Here is a 19,293-nt window from a genome sequence, read left to right as displayed (position 1 = left end):
ACCTTGGGCCCCCAGATGTTGTTGTACTACAACTCCCATCACCCCCAGACATGGCCTTTGTGGCTGAGGATGATGGGAGTTGTAGTCCAACAACATCTGGGGGCCCAAGGTTAAGAAACCCTGTACTAAGCTATGGCTCCATCCCCTACGGGGGATATTTTACAGAGCTCACAAGTAGCCTCCCATTCAAATGCAAGCCAGGACTGACCCTTCTTACAAAGGGGACAATTCATGCTTGCTACTGCAACCTCCTATAGGGCACAACGGGGAAATGACTTGACTATCAAGGCAGAGGTTGCCGGCTCGAATCCCTGCTGGTGTGTTTCCCAGACTACATGAAACACCTATACTGGGCAGCAGCGATATAGGAAGGTGCTGAAAGGCATCATCTCAAACTGCGTGGGAGGAGGCAATGGGAAACCCCTCCTGTTTTCCACCAGAGACAACCACAGGGCTCTGTGGGCGCCAGGAGTCGAAATCGACGGCACAACTTTACTACAAGACCAGCTCTCCTCCCTTGTAAACAGACACCAGGACACCTGTATTGCCCCCAGCCAAAAAGCATTACAAAAGCTGGTGATTTGCCTCTTTTAGGCCAGAAATCACTGCCATAGATATATGTGAGCAGGAGGACTAATGAATCCCACACAGTCCCCTCATAAGGACTAGTACCTTTTGAGGGCTGCATTGCAAAGGGGTGTCTTTGTAATTCCTTTACCTGGGGTGGCCTTGCACGAAGGAAGTCCACAAAGGAAATCGTTCATAAACACCTGCTGTGAGACCTAACACTTCCCACACCTCGTAGGCCCTTCCAAAGCCACTTTCCCCCGCCACCCTGCTTCCAACAAAGAGGACGGCAGCGGCAGCAGCTAGCAAGCTCAAGATGGGGAAGGAGACCCACCCTCCTGGGCTGTGTACTCATCATCCTCTATCAGGCGAGCCAGGCCAAAATCAGCAATTTTGCAGTGGATGCTCTCCGAGACCAAGATGTTGGCAGCCCGCAGGTCACGATGAATAAAATTCTTCTTCTCCAGGAAGGCCATTCCTTCTGCTACCTTTGTTAGAGAAGAAGATGCTCTTGTTACCTATTTATTGCATGTTTATATCCCATTCTTCCCCCAGAGAGGTCAGCATACAAAGTTCCCATCTTATCCTCACAACAGCCCTGCAAGGCAGATTTGCCTGGAAAAGAGAAGGGAAGACTAAGGGGAGATAGACAGGAGAGCCGTCTTCAAATATCTGCAGGAGCGGACTTGTTTTATGTTGCTCCGGTAGGCAGGGCTAGATCCAGTGGGTTGCAAGGACAAGGAAGCAGATTCAAGGTAGACTGAAGGGGGATTTCCTGACTGTAAGAGCTGTTCGACAGTGGAACTGCCTGCCTCCTGCATCCACCCATTTTCCACTATCCACCCCTCCTCCTCTTGTTCACACCTGTGCGGCCATGTCCAGCAGTTTGAACATGGTCAGTTCAACTCCTTCTGGAGCCTTCAGAAAATCCACCAAGTTTCCTGCAGAAACATAAAGATATATTATACGATATGATACGATACTGGAGAGCCACTTTATCTGCAGGTTCGTGTATCTGTGGTCATGTAATAGACACCCAACTGCGGCATATGTGGGGGTGAGGGGAACTGAGGGGGAAGGGTTAAACTTGTGTATCCGTGGGTGGGGGTGGCCAGAAATTACCTTGGGGGTAATTTCCAGCTGCCATTTTGTGGAGAAGAGCCATGTTGTGGCTCATTTGTGTTTTTTTTTTTAAAACCTTTTTTTGGTGGAATTTTGGGGGCTTTGGTGCTTGGGGGGCATCACTTGACTGAGGAAGGCTGCAGCGCATGGTAGGGCACTCTGTCTGGCCCATTTCCATGGATTTTTGCCACTTTTTGATGCTGTTTTTGAAGTCTGGGAATCTAACCCCTGCAATCCCATTGACTTCCATTACCCGCGGTAATCTGCGGGAATGGAATCCCCGCGGATAATGAGGTCCACCTGTACTAGACTAGACTATTTACTGTACATTTTTATGCTGCCCTTCATCTGAAGACCCCAGGGCAGTTAACAACAAGATAAAAACAGTAATAAAACTTCAATAAAAACAAGCTGCTAAAACAAAAACACAACTATGTTAAAAAGAGAACCGGGGGGGGGGCGCTCATTGGTCAAACACTTGTTTAAAAAGCGTGGTCTTCAGATTCCTCCAGAAGACTGGGAGAGGGAGAGGGCCAAGCGAAGCTCAGTGGCAAGTGAGTTTCACAGCCTGCGGGCAATCACTGAGAAGGCCCTGTCCCAGCTGCTCAAACGAGCCTCCTCTCCGTAAGTATCGGCACACAGAGCAGAGCTCTCCCAGCCTATAAATATTTATATACCACTTTTCAAAGAAACAAGCAGCTTACATAGCAAAAGGAATGGGAAAATGGTTCCCTGCAGGGATGATTCCAAGGGGTAGCAGGTGCTCCCCCCAAATATTTCCTGCCCCTCCTTTCACTCCTCCTGGTGTGAAAGGAACTGGAATTTTACAGCAAAGTATCAGACAATATAGTCATAGTATATTATGGTCCTACTAGTATTTTTAAGCCCGTTATGATAACGGGCGCTAGCTTTCTATCCCGTCTTTTCTGTCTCTCTCTCTCTTTCTGTCTCTTCCCCCCACCCTTGTCCCCTCTCTCTTTTTGTTTTTTGTTTTGTTGTTGTTCTCTGTTTTTGTTCTTCCTTATTTTGCTTTTACTTTTTTTGGGGGGGGGGTGGATGAATAACGGCCAAAATGGCCCATGAGAAGGTGGCCGCCCCCGCCTATCGCCCTCCCGCGCACCCAGCTGCCGGAGCCCACCTTACCCGCTCCAGCCCGAAGGAGAAGAGAGGAACTCGGAAACAGAGCTATTCTCTGTGTTAAGCTGCTGCCTATACTGTCGCAATGGACGCAATAGGCGTCCTTTGCGTCCATAGCGGCAGTTTGAGCAGTGACTTAGCACAGAGAGGAGCTCTGCTCGTGAGCTCCTCTCTTTTCCCTCGGGCTGGAGCGGGTAAGGTGGTCTTCGACAGCTGGGAGGGCGATAGGCGGGGGCGGCGACCTTCTCATGGGCCATTTTGGCCCTTAATCTTTTTTGGGGGGGAGCGGGGAAGGTGATTTTGGGCAGCTGGGAGGGCGGGTGAGCAGGCGGCGGTGGCGGCTGTGAGCGGGCGGGAGCCTCGTTGGCGGATTCGCTGCCACCTCGCCCAGCTTCATTTTGGGCAGCTGGGAGGGCGGGTGAGCAGGCGGCGGCGACAGCTGTGAGCGGGCGGGGGCCTCGTTGGCGGCTTCGCCGCCACCTCGCCCAGCTTCCCTGTCCCCCGTCTCGGTCTTCCCCCGCCGCCATTGCCCTCGCCTTTTTCAGGGCGGCCACTTCTGGTTGCCTCGGCCTCCTCTCGCCGTGCCGCAGCTCATGGCCGAGGCGGCAGCTCCGCCGCTGCCTCGGCCACTTTCCCCCGCCGCCACACACCGGCTAATGGCCGCCCGTGGCTGTGGGACACTGGTGTCTGAGGTCCTGTGTCCCTTGGGCTGTTCTGGGCCTGTGCTTTGCACAGGCCCAGAACAGCCCAGGGAGGCAGGGACGCAGATCCCCAACATTCCAAAGCCACGGCCACTCACTTAGCCTTTTATTATATAGGATAGCAGGCCCGCTCAACTTAGGCACCCCCAGCTGTTTTTGGACTACAACTCCCATAACCCCCAGCCACAGTTGCCAAGAGCCAGGATTATGGGAGTTGTAGGCCAGCATCTGCAGGAGGGCCGAAGTTGAGCAGGTCTGCCCTATAGCTTGAATTAATTATTTTTAAAGGTCTCTGTTGTTTAAAGGAGCTTTACTCCTCTGTCCCAGGACTAGCAGCAGAAGCCAGGGCAGCCAGGTAGAGAGGAGACTCCTCCAGCCTCCCAGGAGCCAGGTCAGCCCCTTTGCTTCCTTCCTGGCCAGACTTTAGCTGGTTGGCACTGACCTCTCTCCCCATCCCAGTCTTTCCTGCCCCATGGTCGGAGGCAGGAAGAGAAAACTCCGGATGGGGGGCTGGTGCCTGTGCTTGTGAGGGTCCAGCGCTTGCCACCCCTACGCCCCTTCGTGTCCCTGTGCCTGAGGCAACAGCCTCACCCTGCCTCATGGAAAGGCCACCCCTGCCTGTAATATTCAATAAATTTCCAAATGTTTCAACTTGCACCAAAATGCCTCCGAGGTGCCCTATTCTTCCTCCAAGAACCACCTCCATTGTCACTGGATTGCTGCACATTGAGTAAGGTGGTTGTGTGACTGTTATGGGCACCCGATTGGATAATGCCTGTGATGTTGTGGATGAGAAGAGACACATTTCCTCTTCTGCCCCATTGCCATAAAACCATCACAATTATATACGTTTTGAAGGTTTAAGTTCCCTTTTAAAGTTCCCTGTTAATGGTGGGGAGGTACAGAAACAGACCAAAATAGCCCAGGCTTTGGCAAGCTGACAGACTTTTGTGTACAATCAGATGGCGGGGTGTGTGTGTGTGGGGGGGGGTAACCCTCCAACCCTCCCCTTCAGAGTTGTGATTTACAGCCAAATTCCTCTGGTGGAGCAACCAACTCTCGCAGGAAGAAGCATGGCCAGCTTCCCATTGCCTTTTCCAACATGAGGCAGACAATTTGTGCTCCAATTCGTGAAATTTGTGCAGACAAGGCAGCAGAGGGTGGGGTGGACAAGCCTCTGTTGGGGCCCCCAAGGCTGCTAAGAGACCAGCTCCCTGGCGATGCAGCCTTTCTCACTGACTGTGCACAGAGCACCCCAGAAGCTCAGAGTAGCATGAGGAGTTCTCCATGGGCACGACATATCTCTTCGGGACCAAGTGGTGGTGGGGTCTCTCCTAAGCCCCTCCCCACCACCACCACCGAAAAACCGCATAACTGGCATGAACTGCACTTTCTGCATCGCTGGCTTCCTGCTTGTTCCCTCTGGGGAACATCCCTGCGCAGGAGGACTTGTGGCTCTCCTCCACGTGATCCCATAGAACATGGAACTGTAGAGCTGGACGGTCAGTCTTCCCCTTAGAAGTCCTCCCCACATCCCCCCCCCCGAGTGGGGAGAGACAGGAAACCCCTCCCGAGTCTCCTGGCTATTTTGAGGTCCTTGGCAGGCTCGCCCTCCATTGTAGCTGTGGTGCGCAATAACCTCTCGCTTCCTTCTCTCTCGCTCCACTGTCTGGTGCCAAATTCAGCATATCATAATCGGAATCCTGAGCTCCGTTATCTAGAGCAAAGGGCGATGCAGAGGAACTGTCCAGAATAGCTCCGATGGCTCAGGAGTAGAGTTGCCAAGCCCCTCAAAATTCCAGGTTTCACCCGGATTTTAAGCATCTCACCCAGATTGCTTAGCCCACCCAAATTTGCCTGGATTTCAGCTTTCTTTCCCCCCCTTTTTTAAAAAAGCGAAGCTCTAGCCCTTGCAGAAGCGGAGTTATGGAGCAAAACGTGCAGTCACTATCCTGCCCAGAAATTATTTTCAAGCCAATTTACATAATATGCAAATTAGGCACCCAGATTTGGAAAGCCAGAAAATGGCAACCCAACTCAGGGAAGGGGCAGACAGGAGACCTGCCGACCAGGTGGGAGGCTGAGGCATCTGCAGAGGTCCAAGGCCTGGGTAGGGGACTCCCTTCTCTGTGAGCTGTAAACTCGCATCCCTTTTCCATGCCTCCCTTGCTCTTTACTCTTTCTTCTATCATGCCCAAACTGTGACTGTGTGCTGCCAAGGGAAGAGGTGGCCATCTTTGGACTGCAGGCAAAAAGGCAATCACAGTCGGCTTAGGATACTTCCTCCGTGGGCGAAGAACTTCTCCGATGAGCGTTGCTGGCTGGGGGCTGGTTGCTGCGCTAGAATCCTCAGGTAGGGCTAAAAAGAAGCTGTGGGGAGTTGCCCACAGTCCTAAACCCCCTCCTTAGGGAGTGCCGCTGAGCACCATGGGGCCACTGTGACTGGGGATGATGGGAGCTGTAGTCCAACAATAACTGGGGTTTGAGAACCCCAGCCGTAAAGAGTCTGGTGGCACCTTAAGGACGCACAGATTTCTCAGAGCATAGCCTTTGGGGCCCTTGCTCCACTTGGTCAGGTGCATATGCATCTGAAGAAGTGGACTCTAACCAACAAAAGTTTCTGGTACAGCTCATGTGCAAGTCTTCAAGGTGTCACCGGACGCTTTGCTGGTTTTGCAGCAACCGACTATCATGGCAGCTGCTGCCCGCTGGAGAGTGTTACCTTTTTCCATGTACTCCGTGATGATGTACATGGGCTTCTGGGTCACCACAGCATAGAGCCTCACCAGCCGGGCATGCCGCAACTTCTTCATCAGGTTGGCTTCGGCGAGGAAGGCCTCAGGGGACATGCTGCCCTGCTTCAGACTTTTGATGGCAACTTTGGTGTGGCCGTTGTAGTAACCTGTGAAGGAACAGGGTGGGGATCTCAGCCCATGAATCTTTACACATCTAGTCTACACAGAGACTTGCATGTGTGAATGAACCATTGCGCTACTTCCAGGACTGCAGAGTGTCTGCTGTGCTCTACTGCCCTTTCATCATTTCATCTGCTGCTTCCTTCCCCTTTTCATTATTAGCTTGGCAGTCATGAGCAAGGGAGATAGGAGGGAGCACATTTTCCTAGTGAAGCACCAATAGCGCTGACCACCATTGTTGCCATCAAAAAGAACCGAGGGGGAAGAAAGCGGCATTTGGAGCCCTGAGGTTTTGGGCATTCATTTCTTAAATATATGAAGCTGCCAGTCAAATCTAGGCCATGACTGCTTTGACCGGCAGCAACTCTCCAAGGTTTTGAATAGAAAGAGTTCTCCAAGGTTGCTGGCAGGAATCTCTCTCAGTCCTATCCTGGAGATGCTGCCAGGGAGGTATCTTGGAACCTAGATACCCTTCTCAGAGCCGCTCCATCCCCTAAGGGGGAATATCTTTCAGTGCTCACACTTCTAGTCTCCCTTTCATATGCAACCAGGGCAGACCCTGCTTAGGTAAGAGGACAGGTCATGCTTGCTACCACCAGACCAGCTCTCTTCCCCATAACAAAAAAATAGTTATTTTTCTGTTAGGATGATCTTTCACTCAGAGTAGGGCTGTTGTTTATGATTTGGTAATAGTTAAGTAACAAACATTAGTAATTTTGTTCAACAACAACAACAACAAATGTTTATATACCACTTTTCAACAAAAGTTTCCAAAGCGGTTTACATAGAGAAATAATAAATAAATGAAGATGGCTCAGTTTCCACTCTGTTACACTCCACTACAGGTCAGTATGGTCTACACTGACTGGCAGCGGCTTCTCCAAAGTTACAGGCAGGAATCTATCCAGCTTAAAAAGAGAACACCCGGACTACTTGAGAGGTTTGTTATTCACACTTAAAAAATGGAAGGTTGAACCAGATCTATTTAAAGGATCCTCCTCAGTTAAGCAGCTAAGGAAAACAATTTATGGAGAGATTCTAGAAGTGGGTTTCTTAAAACCTGATTTAGAACGTAAACGCTACAAACACCACACTTCACAGTACTTGTTGCAACCCGATCACCCTATCGCTCTCTTTAAAGAGAAAAAAGTCCCTTTCCATTTATGGGAAACAAGGTGGCGCTTATACCATCAAGTACTACCACTTAATGCGGCTAAGCCATGGCTCCCAGAGGACCAGCAAGAGTGCCCTAAAATCACCTGCAAACAGAAAGCGAGTGAGCTAGGCAAAACATTCAGGGAAACCCACTCACATTTCTTAAAAGAGTGTGTGGTAGCCAAAAGAGTGTGGCAGGGAGTAAGCAAGCTGTTAGAGTGGCCTAATTTGGGAAAACAGACTTGGGAAGAACTAACATCGGGTTTGAGTGATAGAACCTCCTTTCGAGGTCCCAGAAAGAAACCTTCAAGGAAATGGGACGGAATGGGTGCCCTCATACTAGGGAATTGGAATGTTCTCCTCCTCATAATCAGGTTAGTAAACCTGTGTGTCATTTAAGCAATGCTCCTGCATAGGAATAGGGAGGGAAGACGCGACCAAGAGGTTCACGCAGATGAGACAGTAAATCTCTTCTGGAAAAGTTTGTATGGTTATGTGCAAAAAGACAAGAGTATCTCTTCTAAACAGCAATGGGACAAATTGTGGAAATGGACGTTGGATGTAAACCGCCCCCCCCCCCACCCGATTACCTGATGTGCCTTGAAATCCCCCACCCCCGAATTACAGTACTACCTGCATATACTTCATAACCTTTTGGGTTTCCAAATCATTGTGTGTAAATCCTTGTAGATATATCATGTACAAACAACCACTTTGTATATAATTGTGCTTTGGCAATGTACTGTATGCTTTGGTAGTTTGTTGGTTCAATAATAAAATCTTGTCCTATAAAATTCTTGTCCTACCTGGAGATGCAATCAGATGCTTTCCCCTTGAGCTGAGAGTAATATCTTACAGGCTCACATCTCGGGGTCATTCACACAACCAGGGTGGGGGGGGGCAGGCATGGGGGAAGACTGCTCCAACTTGCCTTCCCTTCTGACGATCAAAGAAATGCTGCTGGAAGCACAGGCCATGCTCCGTCGCTCCAGACGACTCACGCTACTCTATGCAGTGTGGCGCTCCGGAGGTGGGGACAGCACGTCCCGGCCTCCAGATATCCCACAATGCACTACACCACGAGCACGGTGCATTGGCACGGGATTCGCCTGTCAGACGGCCACTCTGGGTGCCCGTATCTCCTCGGGCTTCGTGCAGACACACGATCCTGGCAGCCGGGTGAAGGGAGCTCTTGCTTCTTTAACCTCGGCGAAGAGCTGGGCTTAGGAGTGGGGTTAGTCTGGGCGGGAGAGCCGGGATCAGTGCAGATCCCGACGCTCCAGATGAGCAGCCTAACCCAGGCTAGGCTGCTCCTGAGGACAGCCTCAATGTCTCCCCTCCAAATGCAAACTGAGGTGGACCCTGCTTAGCAGAGGGGATAATTGAGACTTGCTACCACCAGACCAGCTCTCCTCCTTTGGCATAATCTCTTCTGCTGCTGCTAGCTAGAGAGAGGGGATCAAGAACACAGGACTCCAGCCCCAGAAGGCGGGAAGTCCTGGACAGCCAGCCTCAGGCTCCTGAAGCATCGCCCAGCATGGCTTCTAAAAGCATGACCATAAGGGCTAGAAACTTCCTGGGCTTGTAAAAATAAAAGCGGAGATTCTGAAGGAGCTGGAATCCATGGGTGAGCAGAACATGTGTGCCACCACTGCCCTATAAACATTAGCCGCTCGTAACAAAGAGCCAGGGGGCACCGCGGCCTCTGCTTCCTGGCTCCTCTCTCTCCTGCCCTTCCCGGGAACCGCACTGCCATTCATCAGGTAGAGCTGCACAGTCCACCTTACGAACGGCCAGCCTGCAGGCAGCGAGGGGGGAGAGAGGAGCTGCTGCCCAGAAGCAGAGGCAGCTGGGCCACCCTGGCCCCCACCCCCGGCTGATTGGGGACGAACCGCGACGGCCCCTCAGACCCTCCTGCCTCCTTCCCAGCCGCCGCCGCCCCACTCACCCATCCAGACTTCTCCAAACTGGCCAGCTCCCAGTTTCTTCACCAGCTTGAGGCTCTCTCGAGGCACCTCCCACTCGTCCTGCCACCAGGGCTTCTGCGGCTTCTGGGTCTGGCAGGGCTTGCCCAGGCGGGTGCAGAGGCCGTCTGTGTTACCTGGGGAGGGGAGGGCATGGAGGAGGAGGAGGGAGCAGGGACAGAGCAGAGGGCTTGGAGGAGCCCCCCAGACCCGGACCGGGAGGAGACCCTCTCGGGCGAGGGGGAGCACGCCCCAGCCACGACCCCTGGACCCAACAGAAGCCCCCTAGATCCAACAAGCTCTCACTGGCTAGAGCGTGTCACCCCACCTGCAGTCCCCCCCCCACCCGTCTGGAGGGGGAGAGAGGGGGTAGTTGCCCCTCCCCTGGATTGAGCCAATTCCCACTGAAATCCGTGGGGCATACTCCCAGGGTGGGGTGTGTGCGTATTGGATTACTGGCTTTGCCCCCCCACACACACCCTGGAAAATGTCTTGCGGACAGACCCCCTTGCCTTGGGGTAGCCCCAGAGGCCTGCACAACATAAGGCCAGGGGCCAGATCTGGCCCGTGGGGACTTTTTTGCTGTTCCCAGGGGTTGGCCCAAAGTTTTGTGGTGCCTGATGTGAGGTGCAAAATGCTGCCCTGCCCCATGGCCCTGGTGGGGGTCGGCCCCCTTACAAAATTACGCTTTGAAAGTGCTTTAGAGGCAGGGAGGAGGGACGGTTGCTAGCAGCCTCCTCTTCTCTCCTCATGCTGTGGTTAACTAATAATTGCTTCCATTAATATTTTAATGAGTAATTAATAGTCACTTTCATTTATATTTAATCATTAATTTTAATGTAATCATTAATGTGCTGAACATTTACCTGTTCCCTCCACACACACACACACACACACACACACACACACACACACACACCCCAAGTCATGGTTGGTTCTGGCCCACTGGGGTATTTGAGTTGTGCACCCCTGGGCTAGCTCTAGAGGCCTAGAAACTCAGCCCCCCCCACCCCACCCCCTGGACACAAACACCAGCAAATTCCAGAGGGGTAGCTGTGTGAGCCTGTTATAGCACAAACGACAGATATATGGGAGGTAAAGGTTTTGTGGCCACCTAATGGCACAGCAAGGAAGAAACTTGCCTAGGGAGCAAGAGGTTGCCGGTTAGAATCTCCGCTGGTGTGTTTCCCAGACTATGGGAAACGCCTCTATTGGGCTGCAGCGATATAGGAAGGTGCTGAAAGGCATCATCTCACACTGCGTGGAAGGAAGGTGGGTGGGGGGTTGGTCACAGACGCTCGTGCGATTAAGGAATGGTGCGTTGTGGAAGGGGAAAACATGTGCATGCACAGTGCATGCGCTCACATCTTAATCTTATGCTATCCGGGCCAATAGGGAAGTATTGTCCAAACTGGCCCTGGTGAGAGCCAAGAAAGTGGGGGTGGGATCATCCCCCCAGTAACCACACCAGGCACTGAGAGGCTCTCCGGGTTGGCGGGCACCTAGCCTTACTTGTATAATGTTCCACCAGATGGTGCAAGTTTTCGAAGGTGATGCGAGGGGAAATATAGAAGCCGCCGTTGTCCATGTTGCGGATCTTATAGTGCTTCACCACTTCCCCCTGGTTCTGGTCAAAGTCCCGCACGGAGAGAGAAAAGGAGCCTAGAGAAAGCCACGAGGAGGAGGAAGAAAAGGTCAGATTGTTTGTTCCCTTCTGATGAGAGATTGCAGACCCCTCTAGCTGGAACCTTTCACTCATTTACCAACACGGTTTTTCCTTCCCTCCACAGTCCTCAGATATTTCTTCCTCCCACTTTGCCTCAAAAGGTTGCCTCATGTGGAGCTGGGTGGAGCCTTGCCATGCCCCCCAGAATTTAGGGAAGCCCCCACACCCCCGGATTTTGGCTCATCCACCCCCCCTCCGGCTGCTAAATTCCACCAGGATTTACATGGATTTCAAATGTGCTGCCCGGATTGCCCGGATTTTACTCTGCATCTGATCACATGGGAGGGCAGAGAAGGAAGGGAAAGAATACAAACCTGTCAAATAAATAAATAAATAAATAAATAAAAATGCAAATACATTGCCATGTAATTTGCATAATATGCACATTGGGCCACCCGGATTTGGGAAGCTTGAAAATGGCAACCCTAACTGGGTGTCATCTGTCACCCCGGGTCTTTGCCTGGTCTGGACAGAGGCTTCCTTCACCATCCCTAGACTCCCAAAAGGACACCCAGAGCTGGAGAGAGGCCAAGGACGAAACCCTCAGCAAAGCGCGAATGAGAAACTGGATTCGTTTGTTCCCTGTGGATCCTTACGGGCACGATTTGTTTCATTAGTCTTTTTCGAAGTCTTTTATGCTTCCTTTTGGTTCCCTTTAAACCCCCCTCCCTCCCACCATGCAGGTCCTGAACTGGATCAAGGTCTCCCCACACATACAATTTTTCCTGGGGGTGGGGGGAGCTTGCATTGGCTCCAATAGAAGCATTTCTTTAAGGGCAAACCCAGCTCAGGACCCCACGGTGGGGGGATAAAGCCCCCCTACCCTGCCCCCACAGCCCTGGTCCAGACCAGGCCTCTTGCATCCGGAGAAAAAGCAAGCATCATGGCCAATAACATGATCAAAGTCACGTGTCTCATTTGCTCCCAACTGTCTGGGGCGGCCCTTCCACAAGGCAGGGTAAGGCAGCTGCCTCAGGTGTGGGTGCGAGGAGGTGCACAGGAGACCGCAAGGGCTTCCTCCCCACCACCACCACTGGCACAAATGTCCGCAGACACCCAGTGGGGTGTGTCGGGGTGTGGCCTCATCTTGTCCTTTGCCTCAGGCAGCAAAATGTCTTGGACTGTCCCTGCTAACTGTCCCGATGTCTTCCGAAGTATCCTGGGAATTGTGGGGTTTTTTTAATAGGCAGCTTTAAGAACCTGCAGTTCAAAAAGCTGGGTCAAAATTGAATTAAGGAATTGTTGCTTAATGAGGATGCTGAGGATTTTGTGACTGGAGACAGACGGACGTGGCTTCTGAGGACATGAAGGTGGTCTGCAAGAGGGACAGGTTTTTATATTGTGTTTTGTTTTGTTTTTTAAACATACACACACAAGAGAAATTCGCGTCTTCCCCCAGGCAAAATGAAACCTCTCTCAATTTACTTTCACTTCTCTTAGGAAGCAATGATCTGTCTCCAGCAGTTGGTATTCCAGGGGAGAGGGAAAGGCAGTTCACCCCCTTTCAGTCTGCTGGGCAGATGAGGCCTCCTCCATGCCCAGGTCTAAACGCAAAGTGGCAGCGGTTAGCAGCAACACCCTGTGCTGCCAGTTACCTTTGGTGGATTCGCTCTCCCGGATGAGGAAAGCACCGTGGGTGTTGCCTGCTGTCAGAAGTTGCCGCTCAGCGTCCTTCCTGGTGAGGGATTTGAAAAACCACCTGAAAGAGACAAGCCATGGTTTGCTGAGTTCCATCCTGCCCCTTGTGTTATTCTTTCGGTGGGCAACAACCGTTTTATTTTATGGTTTAAAAGACAGAATGTGTAGGGCTGCCACCCAATTCAATTAACGGCAGTCAATTAATCATAGGCAGTATTAGCTGATTAACTGCAAAGTCAATAAGTACATCGTAGTAGATGGCAGCCATCCACTACTATGGGGGAAAGTGAAAGGGTCCATTTCCAGTTGCCATTAGGGTGGAAACTAAGCCTGCCCTGGTGAACCCAGTGCCTGGGGGAGAGGGCCAGGGGGCGCCCCCTTCTCAGCATCCTCTCAGATAGCACCCCATCTCTTTTGCCCCATAGAATTGAATGGGAGCTAATGAGATTTGAGCCAATGCCACCTGCATAGGTCCACTGTTGCATCCTGTTGAGCTCCACCTTGAATTTCTTGTTATCTACTACTACTTTTTTTAACCTGCCTGCCCCTCCATCCAAGGAAATCAGGGCAGTTCATCCGGTTCTCTCCCCTCCTCCACATTAGCCTCACAACAATCCTTTGAGGGAGGTTGGGCTCCGTGCGCATGTGAGTGCTGGTCACCCAGGAAACCCCATGGCTAAGCAGCAGGGACAGAACCTGGATCTTCCTGATCTAAGCCACACCACCACATTGGCTCCATCTCTTGGTCATGCCACAGTGTGACACCCAAGAGATGGAACCCAGGACATGACTTTTTATACATATGTAGCTTTTCCTATGTACCTACTGCTTTGAGAACAGTTTGGTTGAAAAGCCGTATATAAACAGTAGTAGTGGTGGTGGAGAGCTGGTCTTGTGGTAGTAAGCATGACTTGTCCCCTTAGCTAAGCAGGGCCTGCCCTGGTTGCATATGAATGGGAGACTAGAAGTGTGAGTACTGGAAGAGATTCCCCTCAGGGGATGGAGCCGCTCTGGGAAAAGCAGAAGGTTCCAAGTCCCCTCCCTGGCAGCAGCATCTCCAAGAGAGGGCTGAGAGAGATTCCTGCCTGCAGCCCTTGGAGAAGCCGCTGCCAGTCTGTGAAGACAGTGCTGAGCTAGACAGACCAAGGGTCTGACTCAGTATATGGCAGCTTCCTACGTTCTATGTTCTTTGCTCTCTTCTCTTCTTGGCTTGTTTCTAATACTCTAGAAGGACATTCAGATCTGAATGGTAAGTTGCTAAACCCACTTGGAGCAAAGCACAAAACATTTCAACTCACAACTCCTGCTCCAGAGTATTCAGCCTGGCGACAAAGTTGCTCGGGATGCAGCCCACCTGCCCAGTGGACAGAGACTGCGCTTTCCACCACTCCCCAGTCCTGGAAGGGAAACAGTTGTCGTCAGTCTGCCTCCTCCACCATCCCACTCCCACCAGAGAAAGAAGACAGACGGATCTGCATTCCTGTGGCTGTGTAACCTTGGCTGAGTCCCCTTGCAGGGGAGTCTCCGGCAAGATTTCTTATTCTCCAAAGAAATATACGTTTTGACAACCAAGGGCCAGGATTAACAGAAGAAGCAGAGCAAAGGTGTCCCTTTTTAAAAGTAAAAAAAACTGGCTCAGGACCCCGGCATATGGGAAGTGGCAGCTCGCTTTCTCCTTGCACTGTTTTCCTGTCCAAATTTGTCCCATGTCACAAGTGCCTATTTGCAGCAGGAGGACGAAAAAGGGCTGTGTACAGCAGGAGCGGCTGGTCCTAAGGAGCCGGGTGGGGGGAACCAATGGGGGAACATCCCTCTTCCCGGCAGCAGCTCAGGTCAGGTGGCTCCTCTCTCTCCCACCCTGCCCAAGAACTGTGCTGCGGTGAACTGTGCAGCTCTACCTGATGAATGGCCAGCCTGCAGGCACCATAGCTGCTGGGGCAGGGCAGATGGGAGAGAAGCAAACCGAGCTCTGAGGAGCAGGGGCAGCCGGGCCTCCTTGGGTGCCCCCTCTCCCAGCTCCATCGGACAAGACGCTCCTTATGTACAATCCACTTCCTGTGTAAAGCCCACCATTAACATAAGATGTCGTTTGGCCCCAAGATATTAAAGATCATGGCTAGCATTTAAACGAACAAAGGGCACGTGGGAGGAGGAGGCTCTGTGGGGAAGGATGCAAAGGGACACCCCACATGCAAGCGCCTCAGTCCATCTCCATGGACCAGAGGACCAACTTCCCAGCTCCGCCTGTGCTCTGGAAACACTCCTTAAGAAAGGGAATACATGTAATATTATAATATAATATTAATAATAATATTATTATATTGTAATATTATAATAATCATATAATATTAATGCAATGTTATAATTACAATGCAATTATATTAATATTACACTTACATTAATTATAATGTAACATTACAAAAGAAGCCACCTATTGGTGCAGTGGGGAAATGACTTGATTAGCAAGCCAGAGGTTGCCAGTTCGAATCCCCGCTGGTATGGGAAACACCTCTATTGGGCAGCAGTGATATAGGGAGATGCTGAAAGGCATAATCTCATACTGCGCGGGAGGAAGCAATGGTCAACCCCTCCTGTATTCTACCAAAGACAACCACAGGGCTCTGTGGACGCCAGGAGTCGACACCGACTGGAGGGCATGCTTTACCTTTTAATATCACAAAAGGAAATTACAAGAAAGGAAATACCTCGCTGAGCTGGGGTGCCAAATGGTGCCTTCCTCTGGGCCCCTGGTGGGCGGGCCAGCCCTGCTTTCAGAACCCGCTCTCGCAAGCTTTGAAACTGGCACACGAAGCGAGGAGGAGGGAAGGGGGCCAGCAGCCGCCTCTTCTCCCCTTGTGTTTCTTGCAGGCTTTGCAAGGAGTGTGAAGGTCCTGGCAAAGCCCGCCAAGGTCAGACTGGTCCACAAGAGCTGCTCGGATGCTGACAGCAGGGGGCGTCTTGCCACCCTGCTGGAACCCTGAAAACCCACTGCCCGGGGTGGCCACCTCACCATGCCTCCTGGAAGGACCATCCCTGCTTGGGGAAGGAAGGGTATTCAGAGGCCCTGCGTCGTGAGATGCAAACCACCACCACCACCCCATACAAGTCAGGCTGTGATGGGGGACTCCTTTTGCTGAGTAGGACTCCAGCGTGGAAACAGACTTACTCTTCCAATACCCTCAGCTGTTCCCCTTTTCGGAGCACCAGGTCTCCATCGTGGAGGGAGTCGTAATCATACAGCGCAACCACCAGTTTATCTGAAAAGACAAATGGACAGGTCTCTAGGAGACAAAAGAGGTTCCTGGGATCCCGGGCAGCATCCAAACTACTCACTCATGACCAAGCACTATTGAAATCAGTGGCACAATGATGAACGTAAGACTTGTTTGTTTCAGTGGGACTTAGTCACGACTAATGTCGTTTGGATGTTATTTCACCCGTTATTTCAAATTCAGCTCACAAAACAAGACTCACTGTCTGAAAATTATTTGGAGTTGTGTAAGTCGAGGTTACCAACCTTGCATCCCCAGATGTTGTTGGATTACAACACCCATCATCCCCAACCACAATGGAGTCCAACAACATCTGGGGACCTCAGGTTAGGAGCCCCTAGGGCAAGACATCTCAGTGCTGTGCAGGTCATGTGAACCTGCCCATACTCCAGATGGGCTCCAGATGGGCTCGTTCATTGTGTCGTTGCTGTAAGAAGCACAGCTGGCAGGCACAGAGAGAGACAGGGCCTTTTCAGGGGTGGTGCCAAAAGGGCAGAATGTCCTCCCTGGGCAGATCTGTTGGGCCCTGTCTCCATCTCCTGTTAGGCAGGTGCTCACTTGTAAACTTGTAGGATTTGGATCCAGGAAGGAGGGGAGGGCAAGTTCTGTCCCATGACCCATGAATGGTGGGTCATGTGGGCGAGTGACACAACAGGGGTGGGATTTCCTCCCCCTTCACCCCACTGTACACAGCCACAGCCGGGCTTAGCAATAACATCTGAAGGAGGCTACAGACTTGGGACAGCTACCAGGAGAAAGGGGCCAGGACCTTGGCTAGCTCCAAGCAGACATCCACAAGAGCTGGGCCTAGCAGGACGAGAGGGACGTTCCTCCAGCAGCTGCTTGGAGCGGACTGCCAGGTTTTGTGGCGGCTGCCTGGACAGAGTGGACTGGCCCCACCCACTTCTGTGGGGAGGCTCTGTTGCTTAAAGGGGCCTTGTCCAATTTTCCAGATCCTGTGGCACTGGGGAAATCTCTATTCTAGCTGACAGGTCCTCAGGGGACACGTCTGGGTCTGAGGATGAAGGAGGAGCTGTGTCTTTGAGTTCTGCAGGTGCTGGCTTGGGTTCCTCTGGTGCTCCTGGTGTGGGGTCACCCAGGGCCTGGGTCAGAGGACCTTTCCACCCTCTTTCACCCTCTGAACTGCCCACCTGGTTCCCCAGCTGCAGGGTCCCAGATCCAGGATCATGGCAAACAAACAAGAGGGGACAGCAGTCCTAACCTTGCCCAGGGGAACTGGGAGGAGGATCCATTTCGTAAGACATCAGAGGGCTCCATGCCTCAGAGCCATTGGAAGTCACCCTCTGTGGGGAAAACAAAGATCAGTCAAGGAGCCAAGATGAAGACAAAGACAACCAGCATCTATATACCTTTAGGAGCTGTTTTGAAGACAGTGACCCCCCTGTGTCCCACCCCAGCTCTATTACTTCCGTGTCTTTGAACAGGAAAATTAACATGGATACAAAGAGGGGCAGCAGATCGGAATGCAGAGTTGAACTAGAACTAGTTGTCATTCCCATGTTTTTAGCTGGTTCAAGGAACTCAGAGTTAACATCCGTCTTTGTAACTAAATGAATATTATTCACACACGTCCCGATTACAACCTGCATATCTGGGGTCTGGTGAAAAAGAAGATGATCCACATAGGAAGCTGCTTTATACTGAGTCAGACCCTTGGTCCATCCAGCTTAGTATTGTCTACACAGACTGGCAGCGGCTCTCCAGGCAGCTATTTAACTGTTTGGCATATTTGTATGCCACCCCAAACTTGCATCTCTGGGCAGTTTACAACAAATAGACAAGAAGGTAAAACAAGAATTACAAGATTAAAAACAGTTCGTTTCCCAGCCCTACCTGGATTTTGAACCCGGGATCTTCTTCATGCAAAGCAGGGTCTCTACCCCTGAGCTCCAGCCCTTCCTTTGCACATATGAACCTTGAAGCTCCCTTATACTGATTGGTCCATATAGCTGTTGTAAACACACGTGTTTTATGCATGTAAGACCCATGTTGTGTTGGGAGTGTATTTGGGTTTCCTGTACAGATGACCAAATTCAAAGGAGAGCATTGGAAGACTTGTTTGGCTCTGCAAGTATACCTGGCGCAGAGCAAGAGGCTGCTGATCGAGAAATCTGCACTTATGGGTCCCTGTCTGCAGAGGTGCACCTAGGTAATTTTGGAGCCTTTTGGGGCTCCCCTAAAGGCCTTTTGGGGGACCCCTACTGCTCCTACTGCTGCCAATAGATAAGCTGCAAAGCATGATTTTTTACACCAGAACGTGCTCAGGGAAAGCTGGAAACTCTTTTTTTAAATAGAAGATGACATTCTGAATAAGATACTTCCCACTAAATTGCAGAGAGATACCACATTTTGCATGGACAATCCTGCCACTTAAACTAGTGGACCGCTCAGCATTTGGAGGCCCCCCAGGCCTGCAGGGGACTGGACCTTCATCCGGAAGTCCAGTCTAAAGTGCACCACTGCCTGTCTGTGGTCAAAGACTGACCAGGATAGGTCCCTGTCTCGAGCTGCAGCGTGACTAGGGGGATGTGCTTAATTCCCAGAGCCTTAACCAACAACCCAGACTGAGACCTCTGCGCAGATAAACTGGGTATAATTAAAGATTCAAGGAGACCTTTGTATAATATAATATACTTATGGTTTATTGGATACAGACAGATGGGGTGTCTCTGAACCACCCCACCTGTTTAAGCCTTGTGGCTTAGGTTACTCTGCACCCAACATACACACAATTTTGGCAAGGCAAACAATAACTCTTATTAAGATCACTAATAACTTTTATTTTATTTTATTTTATTGACATTTATATCCCACTCTTCCTCCAAGGAGCCCAGAGTGGTATACATGGTTATGTTTATCCTCGAAACAACCCTGTGAAGTAGGCTGAGAGATATGTGACTGGCCCAGAGTCACCCAGTGAGTTTCATGGCTGAGTGGGGATTTGAACTCAGGTCTCCCTGGTCCTGGTCCAACACTCTAACCACCACACCACACTGTCCACTAATGCAATAATGCATCAATAAAACAAGACCACAAGGCAATATAGTCTGTACACATCAAGCTTTCCCCAAATCA

The 19,293-nt window shown here is 51.2% G+C and overlaps 1 protein-coding gene and 1 long non-coding RNA gene across 3 annotated transcripts in view; one reads left to right on the top strand and one right to left on the bottom strand.

Moving 5' to 3' along the window:
* The window catches only part of LCK (LCK proto-oncogene, Src family tyrosine kinase), a 34,938-nt gene that overhangs the window by 7,162 nt on the left and 8,483 nt on the right, over positions 1-19,293 (bottom strand). For both annotated transcript variants that reach the window (XM_053268708.1, XM_053268709.1), the window contains 9 exons: positions 17,420-17,501; positions 16,092-16,182; positions 14,224-14,322; positions 12,883-12,986; positions 11,074-11,223; positions 9,546-9,698; positions 6,250-6,429; positions 1,432-1,508; positions 902-1,055 (listed from right to left, as the gene is read on the bottom strand). In XM_053268708.1, coding sequence (XP_053124683.1) covers positions 902-1,055; positions 1,432-1,508; positions 6,250-6,429; positions 9,546-9,698; positions 11,074-11,223; positions 12,883-12,986; positions 14,224-14,322; positions 16,092-16,182; positions 17,420-17,501 — 1,090 coding nt within the window. The remainder of the gene's footprint in view (positions 1-901; positions 1,056-1,431; positions 1,509-6,249; positions 6,430-9,545; positions 9,699-11,073; positions 11,224-12,882; positions 12,987-14,223; positions 14,323-16,091; positions 16,183-17,419; positions 17,502-19,293) is intronic.
* On the top strand, positions 5,217-11,332 carry LOC128333317 (uncharacterized). Its single transcript, XR_008310910.1, has 3 exons — positions 5,217-5,880; positions 7,288-7,382; positions 11,093-11,332. It is a non-coding gene; the product is annotated as an uncharacterized LOC128333317 (long non-coding RNA).

Source organism: Hemicordylus capensis, chromosome 7 (genome assembly GCF_027244095.1).
Source record: "Hemicordylus capensis ecotype Gifberg chromosome 7, rHemCap1.1.pri, whole genome shotgun sequence".
NCBI lineage: Eukaryota > Metazoa > Chordata > Lepidosauria > Squamata > Cordylidae > Hemicordylus > Hemicordylus capensis.
Note: the sequence above shows the minus strand (reverse complement) of the source record. Positions and strands in the feature narration are given on the sequence as shown.